General features: G+C 43.6%; 1 protein-coding gene across 1 annotated transcript in view; it reads left to right on the top strand.

Annotated features, from left to right (window-relative positions):
* MYO10 (myosin X) overlaps window positions 1-21,197 on the top strand; it is a 282,989-nt gene that overhangs the window by 213,318 nt on the left and 48,474 nt on the right. The window contains exons 20-21 of the mRNA XM_003407874.3: window positions 14,712-14,836; window positions 14,933-15,047. Of these exons, the coding sequence (XP_003407922.3) occupies window positions 14,712-14,836; window positions 14,933-15,047 (240 nt within the window). The remainder of the gene's footprint in view (window positions 1-14,711; window positions 14,837-14,932; window positions 15,048-21,197) is intronic.

The raw sequence follows: 21,197 nt of genomic DNA, 5'->3' as shown, positions 1-21,197 counted from the left end.
AGCTCAGCATCCTTATTCCCTGGACAAAGCCTCGTGGTCGTGTAAGTGACAGAGTAAGCACACAATGATTTCAGCATTTCAGTGACTGACTTGGGCCTATTTGCCACCATCTACAAAGAAACAGCTGCCCTCCTAATTTGTATTTCTCAGCATGATTTTTCAGAACAAGTCTGAATAAAGGAGACAGTGACCTGTTCGATATGGCGGACAAAGAGGTAAGAAATAGAATGGTGATGAATAGAGAGAGCTTGAGGTTTAGTTTAGCAAGATAAAAAGGCTTAATTAGGTTCATTAGATAAAAGGGCAACAGATCATACCCAAGAGGATGCTCTGCAGAGATTTCCATATGAAATTTATGCTAAGAATTAGACCTTCTGTTGGCTTTTTGTGTTATAACAAATGTTTTGTGTTTTGTGTGTGTGTGTTTTTCTCTCTCTGAAACTCTTTCAACATATTTTAATTGACTCACAAAATACTGCTTCATTAATTTAAAATTTATATGACCTCTTTGTTATTTAGCATTTGCCCTCTAACCCTGTCTCTTATCCTTCCATCATTTCACTGTCTTGTTCTGATGAACTGGCTGCTTTTCATTGCACAGACCACTCAGTCCCTCGGTTTCTCTTGGTCTCCCAGTGAGCCCCCTTTGCAATTTCATTATTTCTTTGACACAGTTGGATTTATTGGTGAGCCTTTAAATTTTGTTTAATCGTTGTTGTTAGGTGCTGAAGAGTCAGTTCTGACTCCACGCACAACAGCACGAAACGTTGCTCAGTCCTGCGCCATCCTCACAACTGTTGCTGTGTTTGAGCCCATTGTTGCAGCCACTGTGTCAATCCATCTCATTGAGGGTCTTCCTGTTTTTCACTGACCCTGTACTTTACCAAGCTTGATGCCCTTCTCTAGGGACTGATCCCTCCTGATAATATGTGCAAAGTACAAGAGCGAAGTCTCATTATCCTCGCTTCTAAGGAACTTTTTGGCTGTACCTCTTCCAAGACAGATTTGTTCCTTCTGGCATTCTGTAGCATATTCCGTATTCTTCACCAACACCGTAATTCAAAGGCATAAATTCTTCTTAGGTCTTCCTCATTCTTTGTCCAGCTTTCACATGCATATGAGACCATTGAAAACACCCTGGATTGGGCCAAGTGCACCTTAAAAAGTGCAAGCTTTTTAACACTTTAAAGAGGTGCTTTGCAGCAGATTTGCCCAATGCAATGTGTCCTTTGATTTCTTGACCGCTCTTTCCATGGGTGTTGATTATAGATCCAAGTAAAATGAAGTCCTTGACAACTTCAGTCTTTTCTCCATTTATCGTGATGTTTCTAATTGGTCCAGTTGTGAGGATTTTTGTTTTCTTTATGTTGAGTCATAATCCATACTGGAGGGTCTTTGATCAATATCAGTAAGTGCTTTTAGTTTTAGTTTGTTCACTTAGTCCATATTAAAAAGTGCCCAGAACACAAGTGTAGAGCTTTGAATTATCACCAAGTGAGCACAAGCATATAACAGCCTCCCAGGTCACGGAGGAGATGCCGAGCCATTTCATCATGAACTTGAGGGATCTAAAATCCCTGGCCTCGCTGATCTGTCTTTTGTCCAGTGGTCAGCTTGTCTTGGACCGGGCCCACACTCTTCTCTGCATCCTGGATTCCACGGTTGTACTAGAGAATATCAAGAAATGTGTTTTGATGGATCCCACCACACATTTGTGCTGTCCTCACCGGAAGCCTGCCTGCTGTTCACGGACTCCATCCCACGATGCCTTCCCACACTCCTCAACCCGACCTCCCCTCCCCGCTCCAGCAGGTGACCTCACTGTATGATTCACCAAAGGACTGAGAACATCCATCCTCAGCCAGCTCGTCCTCCTTCTTCCACAGCATACCATTTCTCTCAGCCTTCCTCCTTTGTCAGGTGCCTGCGTGTTGAGTGCTAAGATCCTAACCCACCCCTATCCTAGTCCACCTGGGCATTTGGCCGTCTCCAAAGGCAAAAAGCCCAAAACCAAACTGTTGCCGTGGAACTGATTTCGACTCATGGTGACTCCGTGTGTTGCAGAGTAGAACTGCTCCGTGGGGTTTTCTTGACTTTAAGGAAGCATATTGCCAGGACTTTCTTCCACAGGGCTGCTGAGTAGATTCACACCACCAGCCTTTAGGCTAGTAGTCAAGCACAAACTGTTTGTACCACCAGGGCTGCCTCAGAAGAGGCCACAACCTAGTAATTCTCACTGTGGCCAGGGAACCTGAGTCCATATATTCTGTCTTTGGCCTTGATTCCTCTGGCCTGGATTTGAACTGATCATTGTTCTTTGTTGTCTGGCTCCTTTCGCATAAGGTACCAGCTCACATCTGCACTGTTGACCTCTGTCCCATACTGATTTGCCCTCTGGAGATTTTCAGGACTCAGGTGATGACTGCAGAGTCCTTAAAACGACACACTAACATTGCATTATCTGGGTGGAACTTGACCTCTTTGGAATCTATGTCCTTTCCTAATGGCATCCCCTCCCCAAGGGTAATCCTGCCCTTCTTCCACCTGACCACTTCCACTTACCAACAGCCTACACAAGTATGGCACACGCACTGGCTACCCCCTTAGCCTTTCTCTGGGCAGATTCCGACTGTTCAGTGGTAAGACAAAGAAAAACTCAGCCAACAGTGATCTACACAATTAATACATATAATTATTACGTTTAATAAGAACGTTTGTTCAGAGCCTCCCCTGTGTCAGGGCTTTGTATCTGTGCCTCTGTGAGTCACTTGGCTCTTCCTTTGAGGTTACAAAATGACTGCCATAGCTGTAGCCATCATATCCTCACAGAGCAACCTCCTTCATCTCTGTCAACAGATGTTGAGTACCTCAGATGCCAGGCACTGTCCTTCACCCTTGGCGTGCATCTCTGAACAAAGCAAATAAATGTTTTCATCTTTCTGTAGGGACAGACTTTCACTCCTGAGAGGGTCAGAGGACCTGGACCAAAAGGGGCTCCTCTCCGGGGCTGTTCTTCCATGAGGAAGGACAGTCTTTCCCAGCAGCCCCTCAGTAGCCTTAGCCTCTTGTCTCACTGGTCTTGGCATCTTTGCTGGGCTCAGGGAACTGGGTCAGAACTGATCCCGTGGCTAAGCCTCACGCCACAGGAAGCCAGGAAAGTAGGTATCTGGCAAAGGTGGATGGGTTTGCAGGGTTGGCTTGGACTGATTCTGGTTGATCCCCAGGACTGTGCCCTGAATGCCGCTGAAGATACATAAACAAGCCATGGTTGCTGGACCCTGCTAGAGAATCAACCTTCTGCTGAGGAGAGGAGGGAATGGAGAGAGAAAAATGTTTGGATTTTACCTTGTGTAGAGTTTGGAGAGCTTCCAATAAGGATGTGATTTCAGCTTTCATGAATAGATGTTTTACCCTTGGGACCCTTTGGAGGAAGGATTTAAGTAAATACAGTTCCTTATCCATTCAGCATGATTGGGTGCTAAACAGGAGAAAGAGAAACAAGTCTGATACTTCACTCAAAGTTAACGAACGATATTGTAATAACAGTAGATTTATGTGCACACTAATGAGTTCATCAAAATTGAGATTGGAACCTTCTGGAATGGCGTTTCTCAAACTAATACTATACATGTTGCAAGAGCAGTTGTTTTATTGTCAGATAGTTGCAGGCTTGCACTTTTGAAAAATACAATAAAAACGATGTGGTCATGTCAGAATGCTGTCAAGTTTCTAACAGAGCCCACATACCTCAAGTGCAGCTACCTCCACCCCCACCCCCACCCCCATCTGTCAGTGGAGGCTTGCATGTTGCTTAGGTTGTAGCAGCGCTTCCAGACTGAGACAAACTAGGAAGAAAGACCTGGCAATCTGCTCTAAGAATCAGCCAATAAAAACCCCATGGATCACACTGATCCCATCTCATCACACGTGAAGTTGCTGTTACTCAAGGCCAACTCAACGGCAGCAAACAACAACAAATGTATATAATAGAATAATATTTCTGCCTTTTCCGTTTGCTTTAATAGGGGTCTTGTGAGATTTAATTAAGATATTGAAAATCCTTGGTAAATAGTAATCCACATTTAAAGATTAGATACCGTTGTTTACTATTTCACTGTTATTAATTCAGGAAGGGGACCGTCACTTGTCTTTCAGTTGTTGTACGCCGTTGATTGTGACTCATAGTGACTGACCCTGTAGGATAGAGTAGAACTACTACATAGGGTTTCCTAGGCTGTATGTAATCTTAACAGGAGCAGATGGCCAGGTATTTTCTCCAGCAGAGCCGCTGGGTGCCTTTGAACCACCAATCTTTTGGTTAGCTAGGCGGTGACTTGTGTGCTGGAGAGGAGAGAAGGAAGCCCTCCTGTGTGTGACATTAAAACACATGGCCATCAGAAGGGGGAGAAAAGTCAGAGCAACAGGTGCAAGGCTGGTTGTGAAAGGCAGGAAACCGGAAGGGAGGAAAGAATGGAAGAAAGAAGCTCTCAAGGAGAACGGGGCTGTATTATTGTAACTCAAGGAAACATTTGACCAGATGTTCAGTTTGTCGGAAACAAGTATGTGACGTGGCACAATGGTGGCTAAGATTCAAATACGGAAACGTCCCACAGACACAATTAAAGAGAACGTGCTTGTGCTGAGCACATCCCAGCATTTACAGGGCAGTTTTGGGGAAGAATGGAGTATCAGCGTGTGTGTGCACCCATTTCGGTCTTTTCTGTCTTGCTTTATTACAAACCGCCCCTGCTCCCCCACCGCACCCTTTTCATCGTTACCATAGGCATCAAGATGTGGGGTACCATTGGTTTGTTGAAAGAAGTACATATTACTGACTTAGGAATCTTTTGGAATGTCTTTAGAAACTCATTTGAATGCAAATTTATCAGAAAATTAAAATCTGTTTTGTTTTGAGAAGCATCATCTTGACCTTTAAAACAATTTCATACTTTAAGTTAAGGGAAACTTGTCAAGTCTGATATATCTATCCAGAGCAGGGTTTTGAACTGCTTCCTTCCGCTTCGTACCCCTGCTGAGAATTTGCATTTCTAACAAGATCCCGGGAAGCTATACATAAGAAATCACCTAGGGATCTTATTAAAATGTAGATTCGGATTCAGTAATATCTGGGGTGGAAATGCAAATTCTCAGCAGGCGTTTCGGACCAGAACACTTAGATTTCAAAGCCCTGTTCAGAGTCATTAAAAACATAGTCATTAGCCTCGTGAATAACTATTCATATTATTTATGTGGGTATTGCTTAATATCTTTGAATAATAGGTAGTATACAATAATAGATAAACCCTGTAGTAAAATAGTCTGACTGTTTATATAAATCATGCTGTAGATATCACAAAATGCCAATGAAACTATAATTTTAAGCATTATGGTTCTTTCATCCCCCAAGTCCTTATATAGACTGATTTCTTGAGGCAACACCATCCAGTAGTAGAAAAATAATATGAGCCATTTATGTACTTCAAAAGTTTTTAATAGCCACATTTAAAAGTGTAAAATAAGTTAAATGCATTTTTCATATTTTATTTAGGCCAGTTTATCCAAAAATGTTATAATTTCAGCATATAATAAGTATAAGAATTATTTAAAAGGTGATTTACATTTATTCCGTAGAGTCCTTGCAATCTGGTGAATAATTACATTTACAGCAAAGCTCACTTTGTTCTATTTGAACGTCTTAATTGCCCGACCTTATTCTCTAATTCAGGAGTCACACACATCTCCAGCAAATGGGAAGACAGTAAATATTTTAGGCCTTGGCATTGTAGGACAAAGCAGCCATAGACATTTTGTACATGAATGAGTATGGCTGTGTTCCAATAAAACTTTATTTACAAAAACAGGTGGCAGGCTGGATTTGGCTCCCCGGCTGTAGTTTGCCAACCCTTGCTCCAAATAATTGTATTGTCTCATTTGGGTTTTAGTCCTCAGAAGTTGATTTCTGTTTTGGCTTAAAGTGTGCCACCAAGATAGCTATTGTGATGAATTTCATTCAAGAATATTCAGAAAAAAATGTACGAGGAAATGAACTCCATTGTTAAAGAATGAGTACTTTTGAACTACAGGAACACCTCCTGTCCTGAGTTCGCATCTTTTAGGAAGAACAGGGTAGCTAGTGGGTCAGAGTGTTAGTGTTGGCCTCACATTGACTGTGTTTGAATTCTGGCGCCTGAGCTTTGTGACTCTGGGAAGTTAATTAACCTCTCTGTGCCTCAGGTTATGCATCTGTCAAATGGGGATAATGATAATACCTACCTCTTTTTGTTGCTGTTAGTTGCTATCGAGTAGACTGCAACTCATGGCAACTCTATAATAACAGAATAAAACACTGCCTGGTCTTGTGCAATCTTCATGACTGTTGCCATGTTTGAGTCCATTGTTGCGGCCGTTGTATAGTGCCTTCCAGCCTTAGGGGCTCACCTTCCAGCACCGTATCAGGCAGTGTTCTGTTGTGATCCATAAGGTTTTCATTGGCTAATTTTCAGAAGCAGATCACCAGGCCTTTCTTCCTAGTCTGTCTTAGTCTAGATTCTCCACTGAAACCTGTTCACGTGGATGACCCTACTGGATTTGAAATTCTGTGTGTGCATTTAGCTCATCCTTACTTCCTGGCACTACAGGACACTCTGGGCTTGTGTGTATATCCTGTCCCAGTCCTAAAATTAACCATTTCTCCAGGAAGCCCTGGTGCTTTTTATTTTAAACAACAATACCAAAATTTTTTTTTCTCCAAGTTCTATAATAGAGGTAAAAACTGTTCAGTGTTAATTAAACAAACACATTAGAAACAGCTATAAGCAGAAACCTGGTTTTATAATGCAATGCGATAGTATATGTGCCGGGCAGCTGAATGAATTCAGAAATTCAAAAAATTCAGCAGGAATTGACATGGCTGTACATAATGAATATGCAAAAATATGTGACACAAGGAAGATCATGCCAAGATCATATCACAGTGCAAATATAACATGTGCTGGCAATCCAGGGAAGGGGGCGGCCACAGATGGCGCTGGTGAAGACATCAAGAGCCATTTCTTGTGGAGGAAGGAGCCTTTGAGAGACACCTAAAAGATCTACCACACCGAACAGAGATATTATATTAGGAGGACATTTCAGGTAGAGATTCCCTTCAGCCTAGCTGAAGACAAGAAATGAGGGTTTTAGTCCAGAAACCACTCAAGGTATATATAATTGAATGAAAAACATTTAACTAAAATATAGGGGCGTATTTCTACCACCCATCTGTCAGTTTGTTGTACTGCGGTGGCTTGCATGCTGCTATGATGCTGGAACCTACGTCACCAGTATTTGAAATGCTAGCAGGGTCACCCATGGTAGACAGGTTTCAGCAGAGCTTGCAGACTGAGAGGCTAGGAATCAAGACCTGGTGATCTGCTTCTGCACATTAGCCAGTGAAAATCTTGTGGATCACAGAATATTGCCCAAGGCTTTGACTTACTTAGGACGTGTCATTTAAGGGACGGATTGCTGGAGAAGGACATAATATATGGTAAAATGGAGGGCCAGCGAAGGCGAGGGAAACCCTCATTGAGATGGACTAACACAATAGCTGCAGCAATAGACTTAACATACTAACCATCATGAAGACAGTGCAGGGCTGGGTACCATTTCGTTCTGTGACACATGGAGTTGCCGTGAGTCGGAGCTGGCTCAGAGGCACCTAACAAGAGGCATGTTGACAGGGAAGACAGGCGTATTGTAAGGCCTAGAGTGTAAGATTGAGGCTTTTGTCTTAACTTGGTGTATGCTGGATGTCTGTCAACAGAGGTACAGTGTGACCAAAGCAATGCCTTGGGAAGATGTTACTGTATGTGTTTGTGTGTGTGTGTGAGTAATTTATAGTCACGTTTTTCCTTTTAGTTTTAGCTGAGGTTTGTGTGGACCTGATTTAACTGCAACAGCGGCCAGCTTTAATTTAGTTCGGGTTTCCTTGGCTTAGGGTGATAACTTAGTCAGTCCCGGGAGGGGTGTGGTTTGCTGGCAGTCCTTGGTGAGTGAGAAATTTCCAGACTCCATAATCTGACCTCCGGGACTGGCTCACAGCTCCACTTGTGCAAGGCAGGGCAGGGAACTGTGTTCCTTCCTGTTCCTCACCTGGCACTTGCTGCTGCTCCGGGGAAAAAATAGCTTCTCTTCTCACGATGCGGAAATTAGCAAGTGGTAACAACGGTGTAAAATAACAAGCCCGGAGTAAAACGACTGAAGTGAGTACTTTGTCACTAGTTCAGCTGGTTTTTGTTTGCTGCATGTTCAAGATCAGGAAAAGTAGATTGCTTTAGTAACCGTGTGTGTAAAAACTGCTCAGAGCATGCTACACTGCTTCTCCAACAATGCTTACTAAGTCCTTTTCAGAGCTTGACGCAGCAAAGAAAGCAAATAAAGTTTGAGGTGCCTAGCAGAGTCATCATTGTTAATTAATACAGGCAAGGACATCCAGTGCTAAAGCTTTCACAGCTGATACACAGCTGGGAATGCCATTCTGTTAAGCTAACATTATTGACTTTTGGTAAGCTCTTAAGGGGTCTTTAACTTCAATTGAAGAGGGGTTCTCAAAAGGTAAAATTTGTTTGTGTTTAAGTTGAATAGGGTGGAGGTGTTTACCATAATGGTAATTCAAATACGACAAATATACCTGATAGAGTACGTCTTCTCTATAAGGTTAGAAAAGGTAAGGTTGGTTGGTTTGTGTTTAAGTTGAATAGGGTAGAGGTATACCCCATAATAAGTCTCACATACTTTGGACATGTTGTCAGGAGGGATCAGTCCCTAGGAAAGGACATCATGCTTGGTAAAGTAGAGGGTCAGCGAAAAAGGAAGACCCTCAATGAGATGGATTGACACAGTGGCTGCAGCAGTGGGTTCAAGCATAACGACACTTGTGAGGATGAGACAGGACCCGGCGGTGTTCCGTTCTGTTGTGCATAGGGTTGCTATGAGTCAGAACCGACTCAAAAGCACCTAACAACAACAATGCCCCATAAATAGTAACACAAGTACAGATAATACCTAATACATTAAGCCCTCTCTGTAAGGTTAGTTGCACTATCCGCGTGAGCTTCAGATTAGACCATTGTGATCCGTATGGTTTTCAGAAGTAGGTCATCAGATCTTTCTTTCTAGTCAGTCTTAGTCTGGAAGCTCTGCTGAAACCTGTTGAGTGTCATGGCAACGCACAAGCCTCCACTGATGGACAGGTGGTGGTCGTGCACGAGGCACATTGGCCAAGAACTGAACTCAGGTCTCTCGTGTATGGTTGATTCCAACTCACAGCGACTGCTAACCAAAAAGTCGGCAGTTTGACCCCACTGGCTGCTCCAAGGGAGAAAGATGTGGCAGTCTGTTTCCATAAAGATTTACAGTCTTAGAAATGCTATGGGGCAGTTCTTACAGGGCCACTGAGTTACACATAGTAGATGTTTAATAAATACTCAGTAAATGGAACAAGACCACATTGTGGTGCCATAATGGCCCTGGTTTATGGCTGTTGAGGAATCCTGTTGGCACAATGGCTGAGGCACTCGGCTGCTGACTGTAAGGTGGGTGGTTCGATCCGCCAGTCACTCTATGGAAATAAGATTTGGTGATCTGCTCCCCTAAAGATTACAGCCTTGGAAACCCTGTGGGACAGATTTACTGTGTTCTACAGGGTCGCTGGACTGCTAACCAAAAAGTCAGCAGTTCAAAACCACTAGCGGCTCCCCAGAAGAAAGATGTGGCAGTCAGCTTCCGTAGAGGTTTATGGCCTCGAAAACCGTACGGGGTCACTATGCGTCAGAATCAACTCAGTGGCAGTGGGTTTGGTTTTTTGGTTTTATAGGGTCGCTGGAGCCCTGGTGGCACAGTGGTTAAGAGCTCAGCCAAAAGGTGAGAAGTTTGAATTCACCAGCCTGAACCCACCAGCTGCTCCTTGGAAACCCTATGGGGCAGCTCTACTCTGTCTTATAGGGTCGCTTTGAGTTGGAATCTCAAGGGCAGTGGGCTTATGGCTGTTATTTCCAAAATCCAGCCTATTTGGTGCCATCAAAACCTCACTTAGTGCACTACAGGAAGTCTTTGCGAGCATGAACTCAGTAGAGACTGGAGTGCTGGAGTGAATTTTGAAAGGAAAAATGCCTTTAAGTTGTTACTCGTGTGGCCTCCAGCTGTGTCATCTTTGAACATTAAATTCACCAGAAAAGGAGGTTGAAACTAAAAACAGAACCACCAATGGAAATACAGGTGGTTCCCCCCTGGCAATTGCAGTCTGGTTGCCCAGGGTAACAATCAGCCTATAGATCCCCCTACCCTTTTTTTTTTTTTTTTTTTTTACCCCCTGGTTAAATTACTGTGAAGAGGCAGAAATACAATCGCAATGGGAACCTGCAAGTAGCCAGCCCTGGCTCTCTCCTCCCCTCCCTGGGCTGTATCAAATCCTACAACCACACCACACTAATTAGCCCGAGAGTGGAAGGGGTTGCCATGGTGACGGAGCACTTTTAAAGCACAGGAATGGTGTTCATTATTGTTCAGTGTCTTTGGCTGTGGGGGAAAGGTCAGTGAGGCAGTTGTTTTCCATATGAATTTTGGCCTGAATAGCCACACTGACGGTGGGGTGTCCTAGGAGAGATTGGAAGATGGTAAGTGTTGCCGAACTTTCTGGACGGGACGTCCATTTTAAGTAATATCTTTTAGGATGTTTTCGTATCTCTAGTGCTAAGCAGGGGATTTGTATGACTTTGTTAAGTAGAGAATAGAAGAAAATAAGGAAGGAAAAGAGTAAGGGTTAAAAACAGTAAAAGCTTCAGAGAGATTTTAAATTAAAAGTCCTTGAGCATCAGATGGTTAAATATTAAGTTGGAACATTTCGCTGGTTAGTTGCACCCTTGTCTTTGTAGATTGCTTAATGGTCTGATTTTATTTCCAAGTAAATACAACAGAACCATTTTAATAAAATACCTTCAGAAGGATTTGCTCCTTCCCACTCCCCCACTGCCAGTTTTCTTCATTCTAAAATATGGTATAAGGGTAAAGGAAAAAAAAAGGGTAATTCTGTTTGCATATTTTTATCCTTTTATCACTTTCCTAAGTGCATTTCAAATAACTGAGAATCCAAGCACCACAGTTCTTTGTATGTTCATGCCCTAATTTGTTGGCTATACTCGGTTAGAAAACTGCTGAATAAAGACAATTTGACGACAGTGTGGGAAAAATTAAATGGAAGTCCATCCACTAGCGATGATGACAGCTGCTGAATAAATCTAGGAGATTTGAAGAACATTCTTTAATTTTATTTGTGCTATTTCTGAAAGTGGGCAGAGTTGCATGGCTTTAAGCCTGGTTTTGTGTTAATGATTTCAATGTAGAATTGATTCTTAAAGGTCACAAATTAAGCCACTTTTTTTTTTATACTTTTTAACTATTTGCTTGCATCCTGTGACCCCAGTTTTCAGTTTCTTTATCCACTGCTCTGTATAGTAACAAAGTACAAATTAAGTGAAAGGGATTAGGTGGTTGGATTTAAAAAAAAAAAAATCACCCTCTGGAAAGTTGCAAGTGGCCTAGTTTTCCTACTTTACCCTGAAAAACTATTGTGGCAGCATTGCCAGTTTGTTTGGCAAGGGAGCAGATAAGAGGATACATTTTAGAACAAGTCTTGCTTTGATTTTCCTCTATCTTTAAATAGATTAACATTCTTATTTCTTTATCTTGTGATAATGGTATTGAGCTCTCCTTTTTTTTTTTTTTTTGACTAGAAATGGAGGAAATGTAAAGTCTTTTTTTATTTTTTCTTTTCTCCATTGACTAGCATTGCTGATGTATGTTGTTGTTGTTGCTGAAAAGTTACTAAAAGCAAATTCTACCCTTGACCCAGAAAATCTCCAGAAAAATAGAAGAAAAAGAAATGCATCATAGGCAATCCGCTAAAGAGATTGCGAAGACAGAAACCAATCTTAACAGTTTTATAGCTAAGCTGATACAACACATCACGTTTGTGGTTTCAAAATAATCTTGTTAATTTCCTAATATCTTTATGACTGGACGTAGGGCCGCTTGAGGGACTGCTAATCTCTTTCCTCAAAAAAACGAGAAAGTAGGAGAGAATGACCTGAAGTTACATTTCAAAGAGGGAGCTGCCAGACAGGGAGACAGCTTAGATTTACATACTTTTCAGAGAAAAAAAAAATTACAATTATAAGGTAATCTAAAATGAATCATAAAAGGACAAGGGAGGAGGGGAGCCTTCTCCCCTTATTTTCACCAGAGGAATTTAAACCCTTTTATTTCAATTTGTATTTATCCTTGGGTATGGGTGTGTGTGTGTGTCTAAAAACGATGCCTTTCATAGAAAGTTGAAAAAGTAAATAAAGTGGTATTTGTATGGCGCTTTAGATTTTGGGAGAAAAGTAGATTTAAAAATGGTGGTATATTTATGATATTTGGGAGACAATCAGAAATTTGAACACTGATTAATATTAAGGGATGATGAGTATTTTTAAAAAATGGGATCGTGGCGTTGTGGGTATGTTAGAAAGCGACACATACTGAAGTATTTACAAATGAGATGCTCTGATGTCTGTTAGGTGCCATGGAGTCGATTTTGACTCATAGAAACCCCATGTGATGGAGAAGACCTGCCCCATCGGGTTTTCTAGGCCATAATCTTTCATTTTATTCTCTTTTTTAATCTTTACTGGAGTAGATCCCCAGGACTTTTCTCCCATGGAGCAGCAGGTGAGTTTGAACTGCTGACCTATCAATTAGCAGCTGAGCGCTTAAGCATTGCACCACTAGGGCTCCTTTATGTGACGTCTAGGACTTCAGAATGAAACCCTGGTGGTGTAGTGGTTAAGTGCTACAGCTGCTACCCAAAGGGTCAGCAGTTCAAATATGCCAGGCGCTCCTTGGAAACTCTGTGGGGCAGTTCTGCTCTGTCCTATAGGGTCGCTATGAGTCGGAATCGACTCGACGGCACTGGGTTTAGGACTTCAGAATATACAGTGGGAGTTATTGGTTATGGAGCACTGACTTGGTTTACAGTGATGGAAAAATAGCATTGGTTAAGGGTCGCACAGCCAGTTCTTGTAGCTGATGTCACGAAGTGGACATCTATAAAAAGTTGAGTGATAGGTATGTTTACAAGAACAACACAAGAACAGCTGCTGAGGCTGCTTATGTACAAACATTTCACAGGATTCGGTTCCTTGGGTTGGAGGTTTAGGGTCATGGGCTTCATGGGACATCCCAGTTAATTGGCCTAATAATGTGTTTAGTGCTTCTGTTCTACCTCCTAGTTCCTTGCGTAGCTCCTGGGGTCTTAAAAGCTTGTGAGCTGCCATCCAAGGCACAACAGTTGGTCTCTATCTGCCTGGAGCAACTCAGGAAGAAGGAGAGTCAGGAATGGGAGGAGCAAATGGGATGTGTGGCTCATTGCTTCCATGAGCAACTGTCTCCTTTGCCCTGAGACCAGAAGAGCTGGCTGGTGCCTGGCTACCATCACGGAACATTTTAGTCAAAGATTCTATAGCAGAATCCTGATCAAAAGGTGGGAAATGCAGAACAGAATTTCAAATTCTCATGGACTCCAGAAATTCTGGAGTTATTGAGGCTGGATGAACCTCTAAAACTGTTGCCCTGAGATAATCTTTAAACCTTAAACCAATAATATTCCCTGAAGTTTTCTCAAAACCAAAAAACAGTTAACTAGCAAAGAATGTCTATCTCGAGCATTATACCCTTTCAGGATCTATCTATATGAGATCAAATTGACAACAGCAAGTTGAAAGATTAGATAGGGAACTTACTGGGCAGTGAGTTTTTGTTAATGGGGGAGGACCAGCTTGGAAACGAAGGGTGAGAATGGTTGGACAACTCGAAGAACATAATCAGTGTAGCTGAATTATACATGTAGAAATTAATGAATTGGTGTAGGTTCTGCTGTGTATATTCTCAACAGCAAAAATAAAATATATATGTATATGCGCGTGTGTGTGTGGCCCCGTGCATCTGTCAGTTTGTTGTACTGCGGGTGCTTACGTGTTGCTGTGATGGTGGAAGCATGGCAGACAGGTTTGACGCAGTGACTGCAGCAATAGGCTCAAACTTTGCAAGGATCCTGAGGATGGTGCAGGACCGGCAGCGTTTCATTCTATCGTACGTATGGTCGCTATGGGTCGAAACCGACTTGACAGCACCTAACAACAACAACGTTTGTGTGTGTGTGTGTGTGCACAGTCCAAAAACCAAACCCATACCCATCAAGTCAATTCTGACTCAAAGTGACCCTACAGGACAGAGTAGAACCCCCCATAGGGTTTCCAAGACTGTAAATCTTAAAGGAAGCAGACTGCCACGTCTTTCTTTTGCAGAGCCGCTGGTGGATTTGAACCGATTACCTTTGGGTTAGCAACCAAACACTTTAACTACTGCGCCACCAGGGCTCCTCTTATCTATACAGTGGGAAAAAGTAAATGATCTCATAGTTGGGGCAAGATGTACACAGGGAGATTCTGGGTAAACTGGGTGAGGGGTATGTGGTGGTTTATCTCTTATTCTGTTTTTGTGTATTTTCAAAATTCTCACGTGTGCCTGTGTGCACGCACGTGTGCACTCAGGCTCAAAGGCATGCATGTCAGTAAAACAGTAATGGAGGTAGCCTTGTTAACTTTTTCTACTTACCTTTTTATGTGTTTTAGATGCCAGACCAGTTTGACCAAGCGGTTGTGCTCAACCAGCTGCGATACTCTGGGATGCTGGAGACAGTGAGGATCCGAAAGGCTGGGTACGCAGTCCGAAGACCTTTTCAGGACTTCTACAAAAGGCAAGAGGGAGCTGCCTGGATCCTTGTATTTTCCAAAGGGATTTGGCAAACAGGGAATCACAGCCCGAGGTGACACCATGCGTCTTTGTATTGTAGGTATAAAGTGCTGATGAGGAACCTGACTCTGCCCGAGGACGTTCGGGGAAAGTGCACCGCCCTGCTGCAGCTCTATGACGCCTCCAACAGCGAGTGGCAGCTGGGGAAGACGAAGGTAGTGCTGTGGGGAAAGAACAACCCCACCAGACACCTCGGCGGTGTTAACCTGTGCTCACAGGCTGCGTGTTCGGTGGTCCTGCCAGTCAGTTGTTCTGTTAACACTTGCAAGATGCTCATGTGATCAGGCCCACCATAACCTCTGGTCTTCCAAGCAGTTACCATTCTATTTGAAGTCCTTGACTTTTCAGGTCCCTTGTTTTTGTTAGGGAACACATTGAAATACAGGTAGTCCCCAACTTATGAAGAGGTTTTGTTCCTATGATTCTGTCATCGTCAGTCAGTTCTGATGTAAGTTGAATACCTCTTTTTTTTTTTTTAACTTTCATTATTATTGCCTTTTTATCAGTATCTTTTATAAATCTCATCTTTGTCTTTGGGCATTGGGAACATTACTTATAAACTTACAGATAATGATGACATCAGCAAATTACACGCTGCAACATTACATGGGGCACCTATTACTAAGGTCTACCCCCAAAACACGATGATTGTAAGTGGGATTCATTGCAACTCCAGTGCGTCTGATCCTAAGTGTTTCTGTGTGTGTATTCATCCAGGCAGGCAACAGCTGTTGACTGATAAAACAGCTCGGTGCCGATCAGCTTCCAGAGTCCACCAAGTGAGACCTCAGACCCTTCTACCAGCTGCCATCGACTGGACACTGACTCATGGCAGCTGGCCCCGTGTGTGTGTCAGAGAATTGTGCCCCATAGGGTTGTCAATGGTTGTTTTTTTTTTTCCCAGAAGTAGATTGCCAGGCCTTTCTTCCGAGGCTCCTCTGGATTGACTTAAACTTTTAATCTTTGTATTAGCAGCTGAGTGCTTTAACCATTTGTACCAACTAGGGACCCATAGATCTTTCTAACTTTGAATAATTCAAATCCTAGCTGTTTTTCCCACACACACTCTCCATCTCCAGAAGATGCTGAAATCCCATAGGTCACCAAAATCCCAGTCTACTCTTTGAACATGCTGGCATGGCTGAGGTCTTTAACCTGTTGTTACTCAAGACGCGAGATGAGAGGCAGGCAGTCTGGCTTGAACACCAAAAAGTGACCATAAAATTGGTTTATGACCTCTTATCCCTGTACCAAAGAACAGCCCTGAAGCTTATTTGGCTTTTCACCCCATTCCCTCCCCACCAATATCTTACCCCACAGGAAAGACAGAGATATGTAGGACGCAGAAATGCAGATAGCTGTGAGGAGACCTCTACGCATGTGTACATCCCCAGAAGTAAGAGCTGGTCCTCAAGCCGGATCTTCTTGAACCTCCATGTAGCAGGGCAAAGTCTGAAACATTTTCTTTCCACTCATATCATGTAGTTGCTAACCAAGAAATTTCTTTATTTAAAAAAAAAAAAGGGAAAATGGAGGCAGAGAGAATATGTCTTACAGTCGAACTCATGTGAGATCATTGCCAAGTATTTAGGCATCACGTTGAGGCCGCTCAGCAAGGAAAAAGGGCACAGTAGACGTCCCACTCGGTGATTTACGATGTACACATTTAATAGGGTGGGGATGGCATGCAGAGGTATTTTATTAGCTATCTATTGTGCAACAAGTGACCCCAAACTTAGTGGTGTTAAGCAACATGCATTTACCAAAACATAGTTTCCATGGGTCAGGAGTCTGGGCGTGGCTTCTCAGGGCCCACTGCCCAGGCTCTCACCAGGCAGCAATCATGATGTCAGCCAGAATGTGTCCCTTTCTGGAGTTTGAGGCCCTTTTCCAACATGGTCATTAGTAGAATTCAGTTCCTTGTGGTCGTAGGACCGAGGTTCCCATGTTTTGTTGGCAGTCAGTCAGGGACTGCTCTCAGAATCTCGAGGCCGCCCATAGTTCCCTGCCTTGTGACCCCCTCACAACTTGACAGCTTACTTCTTCAAGGTCAACAGGCGAATCTCTCACTCTGCTTTGCCAAGGCAGGCTCTAATATAATGGAATCATGGGAGTGACTAACCATCACCTTTGCCATAGTGTGTTGGCTAAAAGCAAGTCATAGGTTCTGCCCACATTCCAAGGGAGGGAATTGTACAAAGGTGTAACTCATGGGGGTTGCTTCTGCCTGGAATTTTATTTTCTACTCCTTATTTAGCCAATTCCTCCTCCACGTCTTGGTTTAGACAGAAACTTTGACAGGAAACCTTTTTGACATCCACTGTCTTGGGTTGGGTTCTCTAGAGAAGCAAAACCAGTGAAGCATATATAAATGTATATATAGAGAGAGTTATCCGAAGGAAATGCCTCATGCTGCTTTGGAGACTAACAAGTCCCATATCCATGGGTCAGGCTGGAGGCTTCTCCTGATTCATGTATTTGCAGGGGCAGAGCAACCAAAACTGGCAGGTCAGATGACAGACTGTTGGCCCATGGGGCTGCAGAAGCTGACAAATCCCAGAATCGACAGATCAGGCAGCAGGCTGCTGGCTCAAGTCCCAAAAACTGGAGTTCAAATGATGACGAACCAGATGCAGGATCCAGAGTGAGCTAGCAAGCTTTACCATATATATATATTGGATGTAGGCCACGCCTCTGAGGAGAGTCCCCTTATAAACGATTGGCTGATCACATCATGGAGGATGATTACATCAGATCACAAAATGGAGAATGGCTATATCATTACATAACTGCCAGACTACATCATTACATAACTACAGAATCACTGAGAATCCTGGCCCAGCCAAGTTGACATCCAATCTTAACGATCACAGTCCACCCCTTGTTAAACCATACCCAGTCTGTAAATAAAGACAATTCCGAAGTCATAGTTGTGCCTAACGTGATACAACTAACATACGTATAATCAAAAATATACTGATCCCATTTACCTCTGATATTTTTTGAGGGAGGGAAGAAAACTAAAATAATTGCAATATATATGCACGCATACATATATAATAAAAAGGAAAAAATACTCATATCAGTTACAGTCCTTGTTTCTGCAACTGGTCACATGTGACTGGTATTTAGAATTGTCTTTTTCCACTACCCATTTCGTATACCCTTTACTCTCAGCAAGCACCTCAGCTGACTGTGGTTCTTTGCCTGGTAGGGTGACTCAGAGCTTCACTCCTGAAGGGTCTGGGCCATTGGTAGTCATGCTGGAATTGGGTTGCTGTAGTTTTCCACTGACTTTAAGCACAGGGCATGGTAGTACTAAGACACCCCGAGTGATCTCCTGCATTCCAGACATACTCTTCTTTACCCCCATTATGCAACATCCATCCAATTTCTTCTCGGTAACCAGAATCAGTCACACTGGCCAATATGATAACGCCCTTCTTTGCATTTTGATCCAGAGACATAAGGAGTGCAAAGTGACCCAGTGGCCTTCTTAACTTCCAGTTCAATGGAATCTGTATTGTATCTCCAGATGGGCTCATTCCTCCCTTTGGAACTAAGACCTGTAGATCCACAGAGCATAGGTCATGGGGACAGGAAGCTAAAATTTTGCAAATGGGTCACTAGGGGTACTAGTGAGTAGTGCCACTCCCTAGTAACTGAATCCTGGCTGTGGGAAAGAAACAGCACCGTGTATTGGATGCTGGTTTAGAGCATATACAGCCTCCTAGAGAACATTGACCCAACCCTGCAAGGTATTGTCACCTAGCTGGCACTGTAATTGTGTCTAGAAAGCCGTTCCGTGATTCTGTCAAGCCAGCTGAATCAGGATGATGGAGAACATGGTAAGACCAGTGAATTTCATAAGCATGGGCCCATCACCTTATTTCATTTGCTGTGAAGTGAGTCCCTCGATCTGAGGCAATGTTGTGTGGGATACCATGACAGTGGATAAGGCATTCTGTGAGTCTACAGATGGTAGTTTGGGAGAAACATTGTGTGCAAGAAAGGTGAATCCTTACCCAGAATAAGATTGTATCCCAGTAAGAACAACATGCTGCCCTTTCCATGATGGAAGCAGTCCAGTGTAAGCAACCTGTCACCAGCTTGCTGGCTGATCACCTCGAGGACTGGTGCCATATCAAGGACTCAGTGTTGGTCTCTGCTCCTGGCAGACTGGGCACTCAGCAGTGGCTGTAGCCAAGTCTGCCTTGTTGAATGGAAGTCCATGTTGTCCAGGCATAACCTCCATCCCTGCCGCCATGGCCACTTTGTTCATGAGCCCATTGGACAATGACTAGAGTGACTACACGAAGAGGATGACTTTCCACACAACACATCATCCTATCCACTTGATTGTTAAAATCCTCCTCTGCCAAAGTCACCTTTTGGTGAGCTTTCACATGAGACAACTATCTTCACTACTTTGGCCCGTTCAGAGAAGTCTATCCACATGCCTCTTCCCCGTGCCTCTTGTCACCAATTTTCTAATCTTGGTCCTTCCAAGTACCTAACTATCCAACCATACCATTGGCCACAGCCCATGAATCGGTATACAGTCATACATCTGGCCATTTCTCCACACAAGCAAAGTAAGCAACCAGGTGCACTGCTCAAAGTTCTGCCCGTTGGGAGGATTTCCCTTCACACTGTCCTTCAGGGAGGTCCCAGAAAGGGACTGTAGTGGTGCCACTGTCCACTTTCGAGTAGTGCCTGCATATTGCACAGAACCATCTGTAAACTGGGCACGAGTTTTCTCTTCCTCAGTCAGCAGAGCATAAGGCACTCCCCATGATCAGACTGGAAGAGGCCAGATGATGTGACAGGAGTGGTGACCATGGCACTTGGGCCACTTCCTCATGCAGCTTACCTGTGCCTTCAGGTCCTGCCCAGGCCCAATCTCGTATATACCACTTCAGTTTAATGACAGAGTGCTGCTATGCACATCTCAATTTATGACTCTCTGGGTCAGACAACACCCAGTTCACGGTGGGCAGCTCAGGCCACATGGTGACGTGGTGGCCTACGGTTAAGCATTAAGCCTCTACTGAGGTCCAGTAACAAGCCAAAAGCTGTTTTTCAAAAGGAGAGTAGTTATCTGCAAAGGCTGGCAGGGCTTTGCTTTAGAATCCTAAGGATCTGTGCTGCCAAAGACTCCAGTCAGCATCTCTATCTGCCACAGACACTTCAGGCACCATTGGCTCAGCTGGATCATACGGCCCAAGGGGCAGAGTGGCTTGCCCAGCAGCCTGAAGCTGTTGCAGGTCCTTCTTTTGTTCTGGACCCCTCTCAAAATTAGCAACTTTTCGAGATATTTCATAAATAGGCCGGAGTAGCACTCCCAGATGAGGGATCTGTGGCCTCCAAAATCTAAGTACACCCACCAGGCGCTGTGCCTCCTTTTTAGTGATAGAGGAGCCAGACGTAACAGCTTATCCTTTGCTTTAGAAGGAATATCTCGACATGCCCCATACCACTGGACTTCTAGTAATTCCACTGAGGTGGAAGGCGCCTAGGTTTTTGTCAGATTAATTTCCCACCTCTAGCGTGGAAATCTTACCAATAAGTTTGGAATTGTTGATACTTCTTCCTTACTAGGTCCAATCAGCGTAATGTCTTCAATGTAATAGACCAACCAGTGTGATGTCTTGTGGAAGGGAAAGGCAATCAGGGTCCCTGCAGACTAAATTATGACAAGGCTGGAGAATATATACATCCCTGAGGTAGAACAGTAAAGGTGTATTACTGGCCTTGCTGGCAGAAGGCGAACTGCTTCAGGTGATCATTTGAAACCAGAATTGAGCAAAAGGCATCGGCCAGATCGGTAGCTTCATACCAGGTTACCACGAGATGTATTTATTAATTTGCTTAAGCAATGAAACCACATCTGGAGCAGCAGCTGCAGCTGGAGTTACCTGGTTAGGTTTACGATCATCCAAGGTCATTCTCCAAGACCCGTCCATTTTTTGCACAGGCCAGATAAACGAGTTGAATAGGGATGTGGTGGGAATCACCAGCCCTGCATCCTTCAAGTCCTTGATGGTGGCAGTAATTGCCGCAATACCTCCGGCACTATGGTATTGCTTTTGGTTTACCATTTTCCTAGGTAGAGGCAGCTCTAGTGGCTTCCACTTGCTTTTCCTACCATAACTGCCCTTATTCCACGTGTCAGGGATCCAGTGTGTGGTTTCTGCCGGTTGCTGAGTATGTGTATTACAGTTATGCATTCTGGAACTAGGGAAGTCACTACACGATGGGTTCAGAGACCCACTGGATCCACTGTGAGACGGACCTGTGCTAAG

The sequence above is a fragment of the Loxodonta africana genome, chromosome 2 (genome assembly GCF_030014295.1).
Source record: "Loxodonta africana isolate mLoxAfr1 chromosome 2, mLoxAfr1.hap2, whole genome shotgun sequence".
Taxonomy (NCBI): domain Eukaryota; kingdom Metazoa; phylum Chordata; class Mammalia; order Proboscidea; family Elephantidae; genus Loxodonta; species Loxodonta africana.
Note: the sequence above shows the minus strand (reverse complement) of the source record. Positions and strands in the feature narration are given on the sequence as shown.